The sequence below is a fragment of the Antechinus flavipes genome, chromosome 3 (genome assembly GCF_016432865.1).
Source record: "Antechinus flavipes isolate AdamAnt ecotype Samford, QLD, Australia chromosome 3, AdamAnt_v2, whole genome shotgun sequence".
Classification (NCBI taxonomy): Eukaryota; Metazoa; Chordata; class Mammalia; order Dasyuromorphia; family Dasyuridae; genus Antechinus; species Antechinus flavipes.
In genome coordinates this window covers 584,900,737-584,923,358 of record NC_067400.1, presented here as the reverse complement: position 1 = coordinate 584,923,358, position 22,622 = coordinate 584,900,737, and the positions used below count along the sequence as shown (strand labels likewise).

At 41.2% G+C, this 22,622-nt stretch overlaps 1 protein-coding gene across 4 annotated transcripts in view; it reads left to right on the top strand.

The window, feature by feature from the left end:
* The window catches only part of VWA5B1 (von Willebrand factor A domain containing 5B1), a 119,021-nt gene that overhangs the window by 79,654 nt on the left and 16,745 nt on the right, over positions 1-22,622 (top strand). For 3 of the 4 annotated variants that reach the window (XM_051988363.1, XM_051988360.1, XM_051988361.1), the window contains exons 12-19: positions 2,276-2,458; positions 4,971-5,139; positions 8,112-8,302; positions 10,186-10,393; positions 11,126-11,458; positions 15,202-15,339; positions 16,830-16,976; positions 21,897-22,028. In XM_051988363.1, the coding sequence (XP_051844323.1) occupies positions 2,276-2,458; positions 4,971-5,139; positions 8,112-8,302; positions 10,186-10,393; positions 11,126-11,458; positions 15,202-15,339; positions 16,830-16,976; positions 21,897-22,028 (1,501 nt within the window). The remainder of the gene's footprint in view (positions 1-2,275; positions 2,459-4,970; positions 5,140-8,111; positions 8,303-10,185; positions 10,394-11,125; positions 11,459-15,201; positions 15,340-16,829; positions 16,977-21,896; positions 22,029-22,622) is intronic. The other variant, XM_051988362.1, reaches the window with a different exon arrangement.

Sequence of the window (22,622 nt, the reverse complement as noted above, 5' to 3'; positions counted from 1 at the left end):
TCGGTGAAAGAAAGAGGTCAGAAAGACTGGAGATGGCCCTGGATACAGTGGGAAACCTTGGATTTTTTTAAGCCAAGGTCTTTAACAGGTCTCAGTTTGACTGAGAGAATGACCAATCAATGATCAAGGCTAGGTACTAAATGAACTGACCAACAGGAAGCAATGAGAGAATATCCATACCTGGTCTGAAGTGGAAGGTAGAGCCTCTCTAACACTTGCGCTTGGGGCAATCCTACTCCAGACTTCCAGGTACTTGCCTGAAATTTCAATTGAGCATGCCCGATGGTGGGGAGATGAAAGGGAGCATTATATATGCTATTAGTTGATGCATAGGAATCATTCTGGATAAATTCCCATGTTAACAGACAAGTAGGTAATGCTTTAAAAAAATTGGTGATATTCTCAGAGCTAAAGTCTGTGTGATATCATGGAAAGATATCCAAGAGACTGAAGAGCAATAGTGTATCTTAGTTTTAGTCCTAACACTGTCACTAATTGATCTTAAACAATTCATTTCATTTCTCTTGATTTCAGTATCTTCCTCATTAAAAAGAGGGCTTTATATTAGATGATCTCAAATATCCCTCCAGATTCTAATATTCTATATTCTAATGTCCATCTTAACTCTAATGTTCTAAGGTGTGTCCCTTACCTCTGACATTCTATGTCCCGTGTTCTTTTTTTTTAATTTTTTAATTTTAATAGCTTTTTATTTTTTCCCAACTTTATAATAACTTTTTATTGATAGAACTCATGCCAGGTAATTTTTTACAACATTATCCTTTGCATTCACTTCTGTTCCAATTTTTCCCCTCCCTCCCTCCACCCCCTCCCCCAAATGGCAAGCAGTCCTTCACATGTTGAATAGGTTACAGTATATCCTGGATACAATATATGTGTGCAGAACCGAAAAGTTTTCTTGTTGCACAGGGAGAATTGAATTCAGAAGGTATAAATAACCCGGGAAGAAAAACAAAAATGCAAGCAATTTATATTCATCTCCCAGTGTTCTTTCTTTGGGTGTAGCTAAATAGTTTTTTATTTACAGGTTATATGTATGGGTAACTTTATAGCATTGACAATTGCCAAACCTCTTGTTCCAATTTTTCCCCTCCTTCTCCCCACCCTCTCCCCCAAATGGCAGGATGACCAGTAGATGTTAAATATATTAAAATATAAATTAGATACACAATAAGTATACATGACCAATCGTTGTTTTGCTGTACAAAAAGAATTGGATTCTGAAATATTGTACAATTAGCCTGTGAAGGAAATCCAAAATGCAGGCAGGCAAAAATACAGGGATTGGGAATTCAATGTAATGGTTCCTAGTCATCTCCCAGAGTTCTTTCCCTGGGCATAGCTGGTTTCAGTTCATTACTGCTCGATTGGAACTGATTTGGTTCATCTCATTGCTGAGGATGGTCAGGTCCATCAGAATTGATCATCATATAGTACTGTTGTTGAAGTATATAATGATCTCCTGGCCCTGCTCGTTTCCCTCAGCATCCATTCATGTAAGTCTCTCCAGGCCTCTCTGAAATCCTCCTCCTGGTCATTTCTTACAGAACAATAATATCCCGTAACATTCATATACCACAATTTACTCAGCCATTCTCCAACTGATGGGCATCCACTCAGTTTCTAGTTTCTGGCCATTACAAAGAGACCTGCCACAAACATTCTTGCACATACAGGTCCCTTTTCCTTCTTTAGCATCTCTTGGGATATAAGCCCAGTAGAAATACTGTTGGCTCAAAGGGTATGCACAGTTTGATAACTTTTTGAGCATAGTTCCAAATTGCTCTCCAGAATGGCTGGATGTGTTCACAATTCCACCAACAATGTATCAATGTCCCTGTTTTCCCACATCCCCTCCAACATTCCCCATTATCTTTCCCTGTCATTCTAGCCAGTCTGTATGTCCCATGTTCTAAGGTCATTTCCTGCTCTGATGCTCATATTCTAAGATTCCTCCCACTTCTGACATTCTATATTCTATAGTCTCCTCCAGAACTGGTATTCTATGCCTTAAGCATTCCTGCTCTGATAGTCAATGTTCCAAAGTCCCTTTCTACTTTTAATAGATTTGTCCTGACTCTTAGGAAGTAAAGAGAAATGTATATGCACAAATAAAGATCCTTGTTGCTGCCTCTATCATCACATCCCCATATTTTCATGTAGTCTGTTCCCAAAAGAACGTGTTCCTTTTTCCTGTGGGTATCCCTTGCCTACTTATGCCCTTCAATGTGACTTTCTCCCCTCCCTGTTACAGATGATCAAGTCTCTGAAGAAGGCCATGGCCCCTGTTGTCAGCGATGTCACTGTGGAGTGGAATTTTCCAGAGAGCACTGAAGTCTTAATATCACCTGTCAGCACCGGCTCCCTCTTCCCTGGAGATCGGTTGATGGGCTACGGCATCGTGTGTAACTCTTTTTACCAGCCCAGCTCCAGATCTGTAAGTCTCCAGAAGTATAGATGGGAACTGTTAGAACTGGACAATCCCCTTTGATCTGCCTGTACCACTTTTCTTAGTTCTCAGTACAACTGTTTGCATTCAACACAGAGCCTAAGGGTGGGGATGTCAGCTCAATTCACATCCTTGGATCTATAGATACCACAGAAAGAGAAACGGGGACTGGTACCTGGGAATCTTTGCTCTATGCTGCAATCTCGGATAATTCATTTATTTTCTCTGAATTTCTTGATCTTTTAAAAGATCACTAAGATTCTTCTAGCCCTGCCAGTTTTGATTCTAAGATTGGAAACCCTCCTATCATTGTTGCCTCCCTGCGTTTTTCCAAATCAACATTTTGTCTTCAAATATTTAATCACAGAATTTTAGAGTTAGGACCTCAGAAGCCCTTGAGTAAAACCCAGTCTTGAACAAGAAAATATAAAATATAAAAATACGTACAATATTAGTTCAATAGACCCTATTATAACTTTTAAAACACAAATATCAGAGTAAAATATCTTCCTTGAAGATCAAAGGATATATGCAAATTTGATTGTCATTGAGCATACTTCCAAATTACTCTCCAAAATGGTTGGATCAGTTCACAACTCCAGTAACAGTGCTTTAGTGTCCCAAATGTCTGACATCCTTTCCAACATTCATCATTCTCCTTTTTGGTCATATTAGCCAATCTGATGGGTAGGAGGGTGGTACCTCAGAGTTGTTTTAAATTGTATCTCTCTAGTCAAAAGTGATTTAGAGTACTTCTTCTTACAGATAGCTTTGATTTCTTTATCTGAAAACTGGACCTGTTGGTATCGTTTGACCATTTATCAATTGGAGAATGACTTGTATTCTTATAAATTTGACCTAATTCTCTATATATTTGAGAAATGAGGCATTTAACCAGAGAAACTTGCTATAAAGATTGTTTCCTAGCTTTCTGCTTTCTTCCTAATCTTGGTTGCATTGTTTGCATGTTTGTATATATAAAAAATTTTTATTTTAGTGTAATCAAATTGCACCATGTAATGGTCTCTACCTTTTGTTTGGTCATGAACTTTTCCCTTCCCCATAAATCTGACATTATTATTATATTGTTTACAGTTATTTTAAATGGGCAACAATGTGGCTGCCTTCCCAGATATACCTTGTACTCTCTTCATCATGCCTTTGCTTCTGCCATTTTTTCTGCCTTTCTTTTTCTCTCTCTTATTGAATACATCCTTTAAAACCCAACTGAAATTCCATCTCCACCATGAATGATCCTTTTAGACCTCATGCAGAAATGTGTTTATAGTTCCCTAATGCTATGACAAGAATGAAATATTGTATATAACTATGTATACAAGATGGAATGGAGTGGTCTCCTTGGGGCAGGTCTTTAGTCTTGACTCAGAATCTTGGAGCTGAAAGGAACTTCAAAGATTATCTAGTTCAACCTATACTTGTCTGCATTCTTTATCTTATATGTATTGATTTGTTCATGCAAAATCTAATTCCACATAAATGAAATGATCTTTTTGCCAATACCCAGTTGATAAGTGGCCAATGGATATGTATGAACAGGTAGTTTTTAGATGAACAAATTAAAGCTGTCAATAGTCATATGAAAAAAATGCTCTAAATCTCTATTCCTTAGAGAAATGCAAGTTAAAACAATACTGAGGTAACACCCTCACACCCATTGGACAGGCTAATACAACAGAAAGAGAAAATGATAAACAGTGGGGAAATGGGGACACTAGTGCATTGTTGGTGGAGTTGTGATCTGCTCCAATCATTCTGGAAAGTAATTTGGAACTATGTCCAAAGGGCAACCAAACTGCATAACCCTTTAATCCACCTATATTATTACTAAATCTGTATTCCAAAGAAATCATTAAAAAAGGGGAAAGGACCTACATATACAAAAATATTTATAGTAGCTCTTTTTATGGTGGCAAAGAATTAGAAATCAAGGGAATGCCCATTAATTGGGGAATGACTGAACAAATTGTGATATATGAATGTAAGGGAATATTATTGTACTATAAGAAATATGAGCAGACAGATTTTTTTTAAAAAACTTGGAAAGATTTACATGAACTGATGCTGGATGAAGTGAGCTGAACCAGGAAAACATTGTACACAGTAATAACAATATCGTATGGTGATCAACTGTGATTAACTTCGTTCTCAGCAATACAGTGATCAAAAACAATTTCAAAAGACTCATTTAAACTTTACTGGGGTGTTGAATGAGTTAGCTGTCATATTGGTGATGCAAGAACAAAGTTGGCAATGAAGAGTGGTACTAGACTTGCTCTGCAATCTAAGCTCCCAGAATGAGTTGGAGCCCCAGGACATGACCCACTAGGAGGACAAAAAGAGCTAATCTAGTCCCTATCTCTTGCAGGATTTAGCGAAACTATTGTAGTCTGATGAGTGTCTCCAATCACTTGCAATTCTTCCTTGATTCTCTCCTAATTCCTGGACTTTTATTTTGTCTCCTGTTCTTCCCTATATTTAGATTCAGCATTATGGTGCACCACGCTCCCAGAGTTCTGTGTTCTACCATTCCCAGGACAAGGGATCTGCTCCAGAAAGTGGGGACTGCACCCAAGAAGCCCTGGAATTCAGTGCCTCTGAGAAGGGCCAGGATATACCAGCATTCACCAAAGATGCCAACATGATCCGAGGTCAGTCCTACAGACATATTTTCCCCCTAGTTATCTTGAACCTGTTGGGGGGGGCAGGATTGGCCCAAATGCATCATTAATCTGGGGAAGAGATTAAGAGCTCTTAAAACTGAGAGTACCTTTGGAAATATACCAGGAAGCACTCAGTAGAAAAATCCTTTTCAGCTCTGCAACTACTTGTTCTATTAACTTGTGTGAAATGTTTTCTTTCTCTGGACCCCACTCTTCTGATCTAAACATTGACAGGGGACCCCACTGTTCTAAACATTGACAGGGGACCCCACTGATCTAAACATTGACAGGGGGCCCCACTGTTCTAAACATTGACAGGGAACCCCACTGATCTAAACATTAACAGGGGACCCCACTGTTCTAAACATTGACAGGGGACCCCACTGATCTAAACATTGACAGGGGACCCCACTGATCTAACATTGACAGGGACCCCACTGTTCTAAACATTGACAGGAGACCCCACTGATCTAAAGATTGACAAGGGACCCCATTGATTTAAACATTGACAGGGGACCCCACTGATCTAAAGATTGATAGGGGATCCCACTGTTCTAAACATTGACAGGGGACCCCACTGATTTAAGCATTGACAGGGGACCCCACTGATTTAAACATTGACAGGAGACCCCACTGATCTAAACATTGACAAGGGGACCCCACTGATCTAAATATTGACAGGGGACCCCACTGATTTAAACATTGACAGGAGACCCCACTGATCTAAACATTGACAAGGGGATCCCACTGATCTAAAGATTGACAGGGGACCCCACTGTTCTAAACATTGATAGGGGACCCCACTGATCTAAACATTGACAGGGGACCCCGCTGATTTAAACATTGACAGGGAGCCCCACTGATTTAAACATTGACAGGAGACCCCACTGATATAAAGATTGACAGGGGACCCCACTGTTCTAAACATTGACAGGGGACCCCACTGATTTAAACATTGGCAGAGAGCCCCACTGATTTAAACATTGACAGGGGACCCCACTGATCTAAAGATTGACAGAGGACCCCACTGATTTAAACATTGACAGGGGACCCCACTGTTCTAAACATTGACAGGAGACCCCACTGATCTAAAGATTGACAAGGGGACCCCATTGATTTAAACATTGACAGGGGACCCCACTGATCTAAAGATTGATAGGGGATCCCACTGTTCTAAACATTGACAGGGGACCCCACTGATTTAAGCATTGACAGGGGACCCCACTGATTTAAACATTGACAGGAGACCCCACTGATCTAAACATTGACAAGGGGACCCCACTGATCTAAATATTGACAGGGGACCCCACTGATTTAAACATTGACAGGAGACCCCACTGATCTAAACATTGACAAGGGGATCCCACTGATCTAAAGATTGACAGGGGACCCCACTGTTCTAAACATTGATAGGGGACCCCACTGATCTAAACATTGACAGGGGACCCCGCTGATTTAAACATTGACAGGGAGCCCCACTGATTTAAACATTGACAGGAGACCCCACTGATATAAAGATTGACAGGGGACCCCACTGTTCTAAACATTGACAGGGGACCCCACTGATTTAAACATTGGCAGAGAGCCCCACTGATTTAAACATTGACAGGGGACCCCACTGATCTAAAGATTGACAGAGGACCCCACTGATTTAAACATTGACAGGGGACCCCACTGATCTAAACACTGACAGGTCTGGACTAGATGATCACTGAGGTGCTTTTGAGCTCTAATATTCTATGTCTTTCAGCTCAAATATGACATTCTATCTTTTAGCATTTTTCTAATATTTTATGCTCTAGAAGACTTTCCAGTTCTAACATTCTATGTTCTAAGGACTCTTTCCAGTATTAACATTCCATGTTCTAGGTTCACTTCTAGGTTTAATGTTCTAAGGACTAAGATTCCTTCCATCTATAACATTCTATGCCCTAAGATCTCTTCCAGCTCTAATAGTCTAAGATATAAGGTCCCCTCCAGCTCTAGTATTATATATTATAAGGGATCTTCTGTATCTGATAGTCTGTGTTCTAAAGTACAGCAACTTGCATAGTGTCTGGCATATAGTAGGTCCTTAATAAATGTTAGCTTACTAACTGAAGTCATGCTCACTCCCATTTCGGACCTGAGGAGGGTATCCCTATGGTAACCACCATCTTGTTGGATGATCTATTCTACGGGGTTACCTCAAGCACTAGTGGAACCCATTTTGTAACCAGAGATGGCTATAACTTTAGGATGTCATTATAATTTATTGCCTTTTATCACATTGGCACATTCAACTTAGTTGAAGGTTTTTTACAGCCATTATCCTTTTGAGTTCTCACAACTACATGAGGTTAGGGCTAGGGTTATTATTTCTACATGACAGATGAGTAAACTGAGGGCTCAGCGAATTAGTGAAATGGTTTGCCCAAGATCACTCAGCAACTTAGTCTGTAGTTTATGACTAAAACCCTATTCTTGGGAGTCACCAAATTCCCTCAGTAGTCCTAATATGACACCTCTTGATTTCTTGTCAGCAGAATCACCCAGGGAAGCAGCTCTGTGTGATGAGAAATGAAAGTCAGTGAACCTCAAGATCTAATATCTTTCATGATCCATATTTCTACAGCGCTTTGAGATTTAAAAAAGAATTTTCTTCATTGTACCATGAAATATATGTAGGCAATATTTTACAAATTGGGGGGGGGGGGACTGAAGTTTGGACTTGCCTAGGATAAAACCAGCAGAAAGTCTCTGAGTCAGGATTTGAATCCAGGTCTCCTGACTTCATAACCAATATTCTTGCTACTACTGCACCACGAGTTTCTCTGAGGCTCCATTTCTCATGTATAAAATGAGGAGGTGGGATAGAAGGGAGGGACATTAAAACCTCCTTATAGCTTGACTTCAGAACAGACTTCAGTGTCACCTTCCCCATCACCTGGGTCTCTAATGCTATCCCACTTCCTCTCCAGGACTAGATCACTCAATGCAACACCGGGCGTACAGCACCAGTCAGATTCCAGAACTCAAATCGTGCCTCAGGATGCCCAACACCAGTGACTCCGCCATCATATCAGGAAAACACCTACTGCGGAAAACCCAAGGGCAGGACGTGATGGACTACTTCGTCACAGAACCCTGCCTGTGGCAGGCTGAGTCCCAGGTATTGGGGAAACAACTTCCAAAAAGCATTACTCATTGAGAAGACAGCATGACCCTGAGATTAGAAGCAGCGAGCCCAAATTCAAATCCCATATCTTGCAATCACTGTTCTGTGATTATGAACAGACAAGTCACTTAACCTTGGTTCTCAATATCCTCATCTGTAAAATGGGGGGATTGACCAAGAGGATTTCCAACAGACAAGTCACTCAACCTTTGTCCTCAATGTCCTCGTCTGTAAAATGGGGGGATTGACCAAGATGACTTCCAAGGTCCCTTCCTGCTCTAAATTGATCATCTATGATGGTCCTATAATCAGAAAGGTGCCTCCCACCTCTGAAATTCATACGTCTTTGGGATTTTGTAAGAGGGCCAAAGTACCATAAGCAGTGATAGAGAAAGATGACTTCCAGGGAAGAGGGAGGCAGGGAATCCAGGAAGGCTTTATGCAGGAAGTGGTTCCTGAGCTGGGACTTAGAGAAAGAAAGGGAGAGAGATAGAAAGGGCCAGTGGGGAATCCATTTCTGAGGATATGATTAGCAAAGATCCAGAGGGCAGAAACAGCTGGCCGTCAGCTAAAGGCAGCATCCCAATCCGACTGAAACAAAAAGCATATGAGAGGAGAGCAGTGTGGGAGATAAGTCCAAGAGGTTTCATGTCACCTCCCAGACCTGAGTACAGAGCTATTAAAGACAACAAGCACCGAGGACATCCCGGGGAGAAACTCTCTGTGTGTCTCAGGTACTCTTGAGCTCTCCCTTCCCTATCCTTCATATTTCCTCCTCTCCCTACCCCCCCTTTTTACTCCCCCTCCCCAAACTCCCTCTCCATCCCTCAAAATCAGAGTACTGACTAAATCTGGGATGGCGTCTCTATGGCCAACTTCAGCATGAAAGCATATTTGGTAGTTTTTGTATCAAGTCCGACACAAAATTGTATATTGACAGGCTAGGACACTGGGCCAAATTGAATAACTTGACATTTCAGAGGAATTAAATGTATATAATCTTACTCTTTAGATGGAAAAAATTTAACTTTCCAAATAAAAGATAGAGGAAATATTGTAGTCAATTCTTCTTTTAAAAGATCTGGAAGTTTTTAGTGGACCAGAATACAATTCAACAGTGTGATTATGGTTGTCCCCAAAGCTAATATGATCTTGGAATACATAAAAAGAGCCAGAGTTCCTAGGAATGAGAGATGAGAGTTGGTGCTGGTGAGACTGTTCAGGTATTTGCAAGAATTTGAAAGGTTAAAACCTGGGGGAACGGATAAAACCCCAAAAGGCAGAACTTGGCACAATGGGTAGGAGTCGTGAAGTGGGAATTTCTGCTGGACATCTGTAAGAATTTCTTAACAATTAGGATTATTAGAAAGTGATATGGGCTACCTTGAGAGGCAGTGGGATTTCCCCTCCTTGGAGGTCTTCAAGTTGGGGCTGAGAGACCCTTTGTCAGGGATGTCAAGAGTGAGGATTGGGGCTCCTTTCTGGCAGGAGCTGGACTAAATGACTGCTGAGATCTCCGTCAGCCTTTAGATTCTGGACTTCCCTGGCTTTCAGTATTCAGGTCTATTACCTACCCCAACGTATGTGAAGTCGAGTCAATAATCCGTGATTATTCAGAGATCATCTGCCTATTCACTTTAATGTTAGTCTCAGCACAGTGAAGTGCTCTGTAGCCAAGTAGATCACTTTATGGATGTTCCCCAGTTTGGGGGTATCTGCGATGCTGTTTCTTCCTGGGTAAGCAAGGGGTGCCTAAGAGTTGAGAAGGAATGTGGGAATGGATCTGGGGAAGGAGGTGATGATTCGTGTCAGAGAGTCCTTCGGCATCAATTTTCCCCCATGGAGTCTCACATTTTCCCTCTCCTGCTCCATCACAGCACTCGAGATGTACCACCCCAGAACTCCAGCCACTGAAGATCACGGGGAGTGCTCGGAAGTCCTTGCCACGATCGGGCTGCTCGAACTTGTCCCGCTGGTCTGAGGGCCAGTCCCGGGGACCAGTGAAAGACCAGGACCAATGGGACTCAGCCGTCTCCTTGAGATCCTCCTCTTCTGACAGCCACAGCTTCAGCCTTGGGGATCAGGGTGAGAGAGGCAAGGGGGTGGGGAAGAGGCTGATGTAGGGGAAGGTGTTGAACGGGCTTAAGAAACATGAGGGGTAAACAGGGAAGCCACTGACTTGGGGAAGGGGCTATCCAGAACTGGGTGAGTCCCAGTCAGGAAGAGTGGGCAAGGCCATGGGCCAATGAGTGTGACCAGTGACATCATGGCAGATGGAACCAAACACAAACTCACCCTTTCCTTACTGCACAATGGTTTCAGACATCCCATGGATGATTAGGTGGCACAGTGGAAAGAATGTCAGGAAAATCCATCACACTAGCTGTGTGACCCTGGACAAGTCATTTCATCCTTTTGCCTCAGTTTCCTCATTTGTAAAATGAGCTGGAGAAGGAATTGGCAAACCATTCCAGTATATCTGCCCAGAAAACCCAAACGGGGTCACAAAGAGTCAGATATGATTAAAAAAAAAAAAAGCAAAACAAAAAATTGAACCTTTCTCTTTGAATCCTGGACAAGTCACTACTCTTTTGCCTCGGTTTCCTCATCTGTAAAATGAACTGGAGAAGGAATTGGCAAACCACTCCAGTATATCTGCCAAGAAAACCCAAATAGGATCACAAGAGTCAGACATGACAAAAAAACAAAGCAAAACCAAAAATTCAAACTCCTCTGTGAATATGTTTAGGTCCCATCCCAGGAAAGCCCTGGCTAGTAACCCCTTTCTTCTGGATTCTATCTATTCCCCATCCACAGCAGCTCTCTTTGAGTCTGAAATGGAGCCAGAGCAAGAATCCCCCTCCAAGGAGGATGCATCGTCTCAGGTCATACAGAAGATGCGTCACAGCTGCTTCCCGATGCCCCGACTTCTCTGCAAGGCTGTGGTCAGAGGCATAAAGAATAGCAAGCCAGTGCAGTGGGAGGTAGCCTTCGACCTGAGAGACCTGGAGCATGACCTGCGGAATCATGATAACCCCAACAGCGAACCTGACACTGACCTTTGGAAAAGGACCTTCCACCATTTGGCAGCCAGGTCCATCATCAGAGACTTCGAGCAGTTGGCTGAGATAGAGAATGATATTGAACCAGGTGAGCATGGCCACCCTGCCCATTGTCTCCCTTCCTTACCTAAATTGCCTTTTACTCCCCTGCCTTCCTCCAGGAAGTCCAGGTGCCTCAAAGCACCATCTCCAACTTCCCTCACCCATCCTTCTTCCCCAAACACATCCCTTCTTCCCACAACTCCTCATCCTCTACCATCCTTCATTATAATGGGTGTATCAGTCAAGGAACACCAACCAGGGAGAGCAGATGGAACCAAGCAATAAGAAAGAGCTCCTCTTTTTGTCCCTCATTCCATACCCCTCCCTAGTCATACTCCCTCCTATGTCATTTTCCCTTCCCTCCTTCTGATCATTTTCCCCCTATGGTGCTGGTAAAATGGAAAGAAGCATTAAAGGATCTGAGTTCAAATCTCAACTTTGGCACTTATTTAATGACATTCATTCATTTGACTTCCCTGAGACACAATTTTAATCAATTGACTAATCAATCAATATACATTTAAGTGCCTACTATGTATCAGGAACTGTACCAGAAGTTACATAAAGAAGCTGCTCTCAAGGAGTTTATAATCTAACAGGGGAGAGAACATGCAAACAAATTTGTACAAAGCAAACTACATGAAGTACAAATTGGATATAATTAATAGAGGGAAGGGGCTGGAATTAAGAAGTGCTGGGGGAGGCTTCCTGTAGAAAATAGTCAAAATGGAGTATCCTAGGCAGGGGGACAGCCAGAGAAATGCCCAGAGCAGAGAGATAAGAATGCCTTGGTCTTGGAATAGCCAGGAGGCAAATGTCCCTAGTTTGAAGAGGAAATAAGGAAGTAAGATATAAGAAGAGTGGAGAGGTAGGAGGGGACTGAGTTAGGAAGGGCTTTGAATGCCAAACAGTATTTGTAGTTGATCCTGGAGGTAATAGGAGAGCCAGTAGAGGTTATTGAATGGGGGAGTGAATGATGAGACCTTCATTTTAGGAAAATCACTTTAGTGGCTGAATGGAAGTGGAATAACCCAGGTATAAGTGATGAGGGTCTTCGCTAGAGTAGGGGCAGTGGCAGCGGAGAGAAGGAACATATTTGGAAAATGGAGAAAAGATGACATCAATAGGCCTTGGCAACAGCTTGGGGCTGGGGGAGAGGGGTCAGTGAGAGATGGAATTCAGGTTATGAGACGGAGACCCTGGGGGGGAGGGTTGGTATTGCCCTCTAGACTAATAAGGAAGGTGGGAGAAGGGGAGAGTTTAGAGGGAGAGATAAGGAGTTCTGTTTAGGACATACCAAGTTTAAGATAGCTACTGAACATCCAGTTCCAAATGTCTGCAAGGTAGTTGGAGATGTGAAAGTGGAGGTCAAAGGAGAGCAAGAGAGGTAACTTTGAGAATCATCAGCGAGGAAATGGTCTTTAAATCTATGGGAGCTGATGAGAAATAGAGAGAAGATGGTCCAGGATAGAGCCCTGAGGGACACCTGTGGTTAGAGAGCTTGAGCCGAATGAGGACTCAGCAAAGGAGACAGAGAAGGAGAGGTCAAAGACATAGGAGAACCAGGAGAGAGGATATCCTGAAAACCAAGAGATGAGAGTATCAAAGAGGAAAGAGCGGAATTTAGCTATAAAGAGAAGAGCTATCGGAAGATAGAGGGGGTGGAAGGATCAAGTGAGGATTTTCTCAGGATAGGAAAAACAGGAACATGTTTGTGGGCAGTAGGAAATGAGTCAGTATAAACAGATCAAAAATAATTAGAAGAGTGGGGATGACAGAGGGGCAAGGGTTGGAGGAGATGGAATGGAGCAGGATCACTTGAATAAATAACCTTGGAAAGGAGGAAGGCCGCTTCATCACATGAGACAGAAGGGGAAAGCAAGAAGGGACCTGAGTAATAGGAAATGGGGGAAAGGAGAGAAAAGGGCATGGAGAATGGTTTCAATTTCTTTCTATAAATATAAGGCAAGGTCTCAGCTAAGACAGTGGGAGGAGGGGGAGCTATCAAAGGTTTGAGGAAAGATGAAAAGGTTTGGAAGAAGGTGTGGAGACTGGGACAGTGAGTTGATGAAGGAGATATAAAGCAGCTAGATAGTGAAGTGGATAAAGCAACAGGCCTGGAGTTGAGCCGACTTCAAATCCAGCCCCAAACACTTACTAGCTTTGCGACCCTGAACAAGTCACTTTACCCCTCAGTTTCCTCATCTATAAAATGAGTTAAAGAAGGAAATGGCAAACCTCTCTTGACTTTGCCAAGAAAACCCCAAATAGGGTCACAAACTTGTATAGGATTGAAATGACTAATCAACAACAATAACAACAAAAGGGAAATATAGTAGGGTTGACTAATATCACTGAGAGCTCAGTTGAGGTTGTATAATATAAATTTGTAGTGGATCAGAACAGTCATGTCATTTTCTCCACCTTCATTTAGTAGCCCATGTGTAGGCAACAAATGATGGGAATGATCCAAGGCTGAAGTTTGGCTGGACACAATCAGTGACATGATAAAGAGCCTAGGAATTCAAGAGACACGGAGAGAGTGTCCCAGGTGAATTGATTGACCAAGGACCAAGATGGGGAAGAAGAGGAAAAAATAGCTAGTACAGGGAAGATGGAGTGGGAAGGAATTGAGGAGATCAAGAGATTGAAGGTGGATGAAAGCAAATGAAGAGTAGGGTTTTGTAAGGGAAGACAGAGGGAATGATGAAAAGCCAACAGATTATGATCAGATGAGGGATTTCAGAATTTTTGAACATGGAGATGGTGGTGCATTTGTGGGTGATGACAAGATCTAGGGAAAAGATAGAAAACCTTATTTTTCTGCCAAGGACATTTGGAAATTTATAACATTGTTCTTGGGACTACAAAATGATCAAGTTATAGAACTCAAGTTGAGGGAAGTTGTTGCACCTAACTTTTCATTGCCACATGCAGTTTTGTGAGCCATATAAGGCCCATGAGCCAGATATCCCTCCACACTCTTTGATCTAGGGATGGACATCCTTGTGTGTGGCTGAGGGGGATAGAGGAGTTGCTCTTAGGAAGTAAGTAGGCTGCAGGAACTAAGTGGTTAGGATATTAGAGCAAGAGTGGAAGTCCCCAAATATGAAAGCAGAAAAATATTTATAATCCAAGTATCAAGTTTGTTGAGAAAAAAAGCTACCAGAATTTTGGTTATAAGGAAGATAGATGAATAGCATGAACTTCAAGTGAAGAGTGATAGAGAAAGGGGGAAACCATGGAAGTGGTCGTGGGGAACAAGGACTGTTCTAACTTCCCCACCTCGACCAGTGAGCTGAGAATGAATGGAAATGAAACCAGTCCTGATAGTGTATCTTGGGAAGCTGTATCATTATGGGGAAGCCAAATTTCATTGAGAGTATCAAGAAGAGGAGAGTGATCAGCAGGGTTTGAAGGCTTCAGAGAGGTCAAGGAAGATGAGGAGTGAGAAAAGGCCTTGGGGTCTGAAAACTAGGAGGTCATTAGGAACTTTGGAGAAAGCAGTGTGGGTGGAATGATAGGGTCAGAAGCTGGATTGTAAGGGGTTAAGAGCAGAGAAGGTGGGAGCGACTATTATAGATGACCTTCTCACAGAGTTTAGCTGCAAAAGCCAGAAAGGATCTAGGATGAGTTTCCTCATCTGTCAAATAAGGGGGTTGGAGTGGATGACTTCTTAGATAGTTTACAGCTCTGAGTCCAAAATCCTATGATCCCTTCCCTTCCAGTAGTGGAAAATGTAACCAGAGTTTCTCTTTCCTCAACCCCCCCACCCCTACTCTTTGCCAGGCTCTGCCCATCGATTCCAAGCGAATGCTGTGCACACCAGCAGGGCCTGCAACATCATCAGCAAGTACACGGCCTTTGTGCCCATGGACCTCAGGAGCCGAATCTATCTGCCCACCCTGGTGGAATACACCAACACAGGTAAGGAGACTGGCAGGGGCTGCCTGCACCTAGGGCTGGGCCACAGGGATAGTGCAGAGGGCCAAGAGAAGGATTACAATGCAGAGGAGCGTCCTGGAGACTTTGGGCCCAGCCCAAATCCAGCCCATGGTATCATGCAAAGGGCACTCTCTAAATCCCACTTTTTAATTCTATGGCCCTAGGCAACTCATTCAGCTTTTTTGAAACTCCACATCTCCATCCCTAAAACTTTTGGGAGGAATAGCTTTGAAAATAACAAAATGTGAATAATAAAAATAAACATTTGCACTACCTACCAAGCAAGGTTGTTGCAGTATAAAGAAAGTGCTCTATAAACTACAAAACACTCTAAATGTGATAGGATCGGCCACATAGCTGTGTGACTGGCCAAACCCCTTTCCTCTCTGACTTTCCTCTTCCTCTGATGTAAAACGAAGGAGCTGGACTAGTGATTTCTAAAGATTCCAGTCAGTACAAATGTTCTCTATTTTAAGTGTTCTAACACTAGAATAAATGTTCTATGTTCTAAGTCTTCTAACATTAGCACTAACATTCTATGTTCTAAACCTTTTAACTCTAACACTAATATTCCCTGTTCTAAGTCTTCTAACTCTTAACACTAACATTTGCTATGTTCTAATATTTTCTGTTCTAAAGTTCCTTTCACTTATGATTTTCTATGTTTTAACAATTACTGTTCTATGGTCAGTTTCACATCTGGTATTTTATCTTTTAATGGTTCTTCCTTCCCACCTCTGACTTTCTATATTCTCAAACTTTATCATGCTCCCTTTTAAAATCACTTTAAACTGATATTCCCTGTTCTAACATCCTTTCCATCTCTGACATTTGCCCTTCTAACTCTGACATTCTATGTTCTAAAGCTTCTTCTATCTTTGACATGTTCTTTTCTCAGTTTCTTCCATTTCTGATTTTCAAAGTTTCTGCCAGCTCTGATATTCTTTGTTCTAAGGTCCTTTTTTAGCTCTAACATTTTATGTTCTAAGGTCCTTTTTTAGTTCTAACATTTTATGTTCTAAGGTTCTTTTTTTAGTTCTAACATTTTATGTTCTAAGGTCCTTTTTTAGCTCTAACATTTTATGTTCTAAGGCTCCAATTCTGATATTCTGTTTTAAGATTCCCTCCAAACACTGACATTCATGTTCTAATGTCCCTTTTAGCTCTGTGTTCTAAGGACTCTCCCACTTCCAACATTCTACGTTCTAAGGTCCCTCCCAACTCTGACTTTTTATGTTCTAAAGTCCCCTTTAGCTCCAACATTCTAGACACTAACATTCTGTTTTATTATTTTGCTTCTCCCAACTCATATGATTCTTTGAAATAGAATCTATGAATCTAGAAGTCTATGATTCTTTGAAATAAGAAGATGGGGTGGTCAGTGGGTGTCTTTGTGCCTCTCTCTTATTTGATGACTTCTCTTCCCACTCTGGAAATACTGGATACCAATCATCTCCATTGATCTTGTTAAGGCAGTTTATCCAGTTTATCCAAATCAAGCAGCTCGAAGAGCATAGTCATGGGGATCCAGAAACAGAAGGGGTTAGCCATGAATCTCAAGCAAGCCCAGCTCATCTTCAGGCAAGACGTAGTGGTGGACGGTGGACTCTACAACCTAAGTAAGCCCTTCGCCTTGTCTCCTCCTGGTTTCCTGAGCAGGTTGCCCAGGAGGGCTCTGAGCCCTGTGGCTCATCCGGGAAAGGTGGGTGGGTGAGCCCCTGGGTGGGGGGCAGGGATTCCCCTTCCTTTTATGTTCTGAGTTTTAACCTGAGAGTCAGCCTACATAGGGGGCCTTCTCCAGCAGCAAAAGAGGAGCCTCCTTTTCAAAAATAGAGAATCCATAACACAGAAACTTGGAGACCTGAGATTTGGTTTGAATCCTGCTACCTGTCATCACTAGCTGTGTGTCAATAGACAGTTTGCTTTCATTGGATCCTCATCTGTAAAATAGGAATCATAATCCTTATCTATCTCTGGGTTCTTTGTATTTCTTATTGTGTTATAAGAATGTTCAATCATTAGGGACAAGGATTGGAACAATGATTTCATGGGTGAATTTATTGTAATGTAAAAAAAATCTGGGCTGAAGAGAAAGGGATCTAGTGTATCCAGGTTTGATCTCAGCAGAGCCCATCCTCCTCCTTTTCTTTCCCTGGGCTCCCATTTCCTGGACCCAGTCTCCATCAAGTGAAAGCTTAGATGAAAGAAAATTTTGATGCTGTGGTTAACCAATATAATTAAATCTCATCCTCTACAAACAGAATCCCTTGTTCCCTTGTCCTGTCATCCCTCACACCTTATCAAACCCCAGCCCCAGGTGCCTCCACCATCTGTTTTCTCCACTTCCATTCGAGAGCTGCTAAGTATCACTGGAGGAAGTCACATAATCCGACTGACTGGGATCAGGGAGAATAGATACTATCAAATATCAGCCTGCCCTCTCTTCCCTGATTGATTCTCCATTATTCTCCCCAAAAGGGTGGTTCTAACCTTGCTTTTCTTTGGTCAAGCTTTCTATACCTTCTTCCCTCTCAGCAAAGAATCTTGCCTCCTACTTAATGATAGAGTCCCACCATCTTGAATCCCTCATTTCCCCTCTTCTATACCTCAAAATTCTTCTGCATCATTTTCTATTCTCTTCCCATTTGTTCTAGTCTGTAATAAAGATGGTCCCCATCTCTTCTCTTTCCTCCCAGTGTTTCCTCCTAATATTACCCACCTTCTCTCTTTATTCTCAATCTCTTTGCTTATTGGTTCCCTCCCTGCTTCCTACATTAGCCACCTTCTTTCTTTATTCTTCAGTCTTTTTTACTTATTGGTTCCCTCCCTGCTTCCTATAAACATGTCCAGCTCTCCCCCAACCTTAAAAAAACACCTTCAATAAAAACTGTCATCCTACATATACCTCTGCTCTCAAAGTTAAATTTAAATTTATAAACCTTGAAAAAACTAGACACCTCAGCACCTAATAATCTGGTTTTGATTGAATTTTCCATCCTTTCAGATGTCCACACTGGCCTCCTTAGAGTCACCCCTTTGCCTACCCCTGCCCTGTCAAATTTCTAATCGATATCTAATTCACTGCCAAGTTTTGTCAGTCTTACTACAACATCTCTCCCACCCATCGCCCTATCTCTCCTAATCTTGCTGCTAGTTTAGTTCAAACTTTTATCAACTATGACAGTGACTTCCTCACTGGTCTCCCTGCTTCTACCCTTTCCCCAATTTGATCTATCTCCCAACTGAGAGTTGCCAAAAATGATCTTTCTAAGGCACAGGTCCAGCTACATCACTCCTTATCTCAAAGCCAAAAATTCAGTTTTCCTGGTTTAGCTTTTACCCTTCTTCAAAATCTGGCTCCAAGACATGTTGAAGTTACATTCCAGCCCCCCTTAAACTTAATAATCTGTCTACCATTTTCGTGCTTCTAAACAGGCTCCCTTCCCCTCCCATGGCTTGGAATGTATTCCCTCCTCCCTTCAGCTATCATCTTCTACCCAAGAACTTACGGTTGGGCCCTTCTCCCCTCCTTAGATTATCTTGTTCTTAATTATCTGTTTACATGTTGTAATTCCACCAACCCCCCCCCAATAGAACATAAAAACTCTTAAGATAGGGATTGTTTATCATTTCTGCTTCTGTATCTCCAGTGGCTAAAAGTTTTCATATACATAATAGATGCTTAATGAATGCTTGTTTAATTGAATTGAATTAAAACTTATTTTAGGGCCAGTGAACCAGGACAAGTTAACCATGTTGGTGGTTTCACTATCAGTTCTCAAAGTGTGAGCCTGAATCCCTGACAGGGCTCAGGATGCTTTCAGGGGGCCTATGAGGTCAAAATTATTTCTATAAAAATACTAAAATGTTTTCATTTCAAATACAGTAAAGAAGCATATGCTGAAAACATCCCAGTTTGTGAGAACCATAGTTAAATTTTTAGTGAACATTTGCACTTTGGAAATCAACAACTGGTACAAATCAGGCTTGACTTTTTATTTTGTTGGTTTTTTAAACTTAAAAAAGTGATAGAAAAAAATGTCAATGCAAATTAAACTTAAAATATATCATGTGTTTTGGGGGAGTTGGTCATTTGCCATCAACAAACGTTCTTAGACATCTTCAACAGTTCTTAAGAGTGTAAAAGGGTCCTGAGACCAAAATGTCTGAGAGCCACTACAGCAGACAGTATCCTAAAATTTAGCCCTGGAATCTAGTCTAACCTTGTTGTTTTACAGATGAAAAACAAAAACTAATAAACAATAGAAATAGGTGTTGAACACAGCTATAGTAAATTACACATTTTACTCCCATTGTTCTGAGAGTAAGACAAGTTCTAGGATCAAAGGCCACCACATCTAACTCTAAACATGGCAATTATCTTCCCTAAAGCTCAGTTTTATTATTTGTAAATCCTTTCCACATCTTGCCTTTGCCTATCATAGTTCTAATGAGTTATGTAGTCAACACAAGTTAAATGAGAATTTTTCAGGAGTTTTACAGAAGCTACAGATGACACCGAAAAAGTTTAGAAACTCCAAAATGCATAAAATATATGTAGAGTATTGTGCAATAGCAACACATTTTATTTTTTAATAATCCAAACTTCTCTGGTATGAAGGAAGAGCCAAAAAATTTTACATGGATTTTCAAGATCACAGGGGCATCGTGTCCCTAATCCCCACAATGTGGAAGGTATACTGTACAATGAAGATATCTGACAGAGGGGAACCTATTAAATGCAAAAGAAAAAAATCTCAAACCCTGTTAATACTCAAAAAAGTGACCGAGAAAATACCAATAATGTCTGACCGACATGCCAGTTTTCCTATATGTGCAAAAGCTTTACAAAGAGCATATTGGGGCTGTCTCTCCATGATGATGCTAGTGCAGAGCAAGCAGGCTTTTGAAAGAAGGACTCCACAATGGACCACATCTTTGCCCTCTCAGAAGCAGAGAATATCAGATCCCATTGTGTTTTTCATTTGTTGGTTACATGATTTTGCATTAATCATAAAAGGTAATATATAAATCGTTTTGCAAACCTTAAAGAGCTCTATGAAGCCTACCTATTACTTATTGTTGTTGTTACCAAAAAAAATCATTGGAACTCTTAGCAGAACAAAAAAGCCAGGCTCTTTCCCAACAAGCTATGTCTCATCCATATAACAAGCTCTATTCCAGGATTCCTTGGAAGATCTAACAACAAAAATAACCCTGTTGTAATAACCATCTGATGGTAAACATATCAGGCAAGACATAAAATAGAAAAATACATTTATTTAATGCTGTAATTGGAGAGATCCTAGGTCAAGGACAGAATCTTGTAGATGGAGAGGTCACCCAGATAGAAAACTATATTTATTTGATGTTGTAATGAGAGAGATCCTAGGTCAAGGACAGAATCTTGTAGATGAGGTCACCCAGATGCACCTGTTGGTGGATGACATTATATTGGGCACCCCAAGAGCCCGGGAGACTACAGAACCCCTCCTGAAGAGATCTGTAATCACTCAGAGAAGTTTAGCCTATCCATACCCACAGGAAACATCAAGTGGATGCCTAATTTTATTGCCCAGCCTGCAACATGTGTCTGCACAAATACCCTCTAGAATTTGTCCCATAGTGGGTGTATCAGGGACAGATGGTAAAATAATGAACTGGACCTAGAGTTGAGAAGGAAAGTGCTATAAATTGATTTTAGGAATATGCAGAGTTATTTATAGACTCCATGTTTCCTATAACAGCAAATGCCCCTCTTTTCAATATAAACATTTTACCCAGTTACTGCATAGCAGCAAGACCTAGAATATCTCTGAAGAATTGGAAATGAGTATCTCCCAGAGGACAATGGAGAAAGGTAATGATGATTATTAGCAGGCTGAAATATATAAACATAAGAATATGTGAATATGAGTAACTCCCAAAAAGAATGAAAATGAAGGAGAAGGAAAAAGAGGAGGAGGAAGAACAAGAAAACTTGGAGCCAGAAGACACAGGTTTAAATACTTGGGTACAGCCTTAGATACTTAGTTCCTATATGACTTTGGGCAATGGCACTCTTGAAGGCTCTGTCTTTACATATAAGATAATATTTATACTACCTATTTCATGAGGGTTTTGATCAATTAACTTGACCCATCTGAAAGTGTTATAGAAGTAGGATTTGTAATTGTTACCATGAAAGGGATTATTCTTTATCTGTGATTAGGCAAACATTTGAGTTGGGGGAGAGTATAGACGGGTAAAGCAAGACCCCTCTGGAGAAAAGTAATAGGCTCCAAAAATTCAGGGGAGAGTAGGACAACAGGCCCTGCTGGGTTGGTAACAGGGTTTCTTCAGAGACTAAGTGGACGCAATACCAGGGTGACTGACTGGTTGTAAGGGAAAAAAAAGACCAGGAAAATAATAACTGAATTAACACCCAAGTGAACACAAAAATAGAAATTTGGTGGAACAAAAGAAAACAAAAATAACTATTATGTTGGTAATTAAAATTAACAAACCATTATTAACTAATTTTATTTTTATTTTTAAAGGAGAGCTAGAGAAAAAGAAAGAGAGAGGAGAAGGAGAAGGGAGAGGGAGAGAAAGGGAGAAAGAGATTGGCTTCTGGAGCAGAGATCCCAGCAGAGGAGAGGTCAATTCTGGATTGACCATCAAGATACAAGGTACATTTGAGGAGATGACCAATTCAACTTACCTATCAAAGTTTTAGTTCCTTTTTTTCTTTTTTCCAACTGTGTGCTAATATGATCCTGGGGCCATAGCCACAGATAAAACTATTCCAGTAAGAATATGAGTGATGGACTGTAAGGATGCATGTAGGACAGGGATCACCCACTGGGGGCAGGGACAGAAAAAGCCAGACAATGGTCAATGGTCAAAGAAGGCAGAAGGTCAAGAATCCAGGCAGGTGGGGTGAAGCTTGAAGAATCTGAAATGATTCAAGATCTAAACAGGTTATAAACTGGCAGAAGAGAGGACTGATGTTATGTATCTATATTAAGAATATCTTGAGAATGAACCAAGAAGTTAGCCTGAGACAGAATCAGGGATCACAGAATTTGGAGCTAGAAATTCCCTATTTTTATAAATGAGTAAACTGAAAACCAATTTCTTCTTTACTTTTTGGAAGGCAGCATGATATAAAAGAACAAATAAGCTTGAAATCAGGAAAACTTTGGTTGAAATTTCAACTCCAAAATTTATTGTCTCTGTGACTATAATTTCTACCCTAAGATTCATATAATGCAACTAAAAAA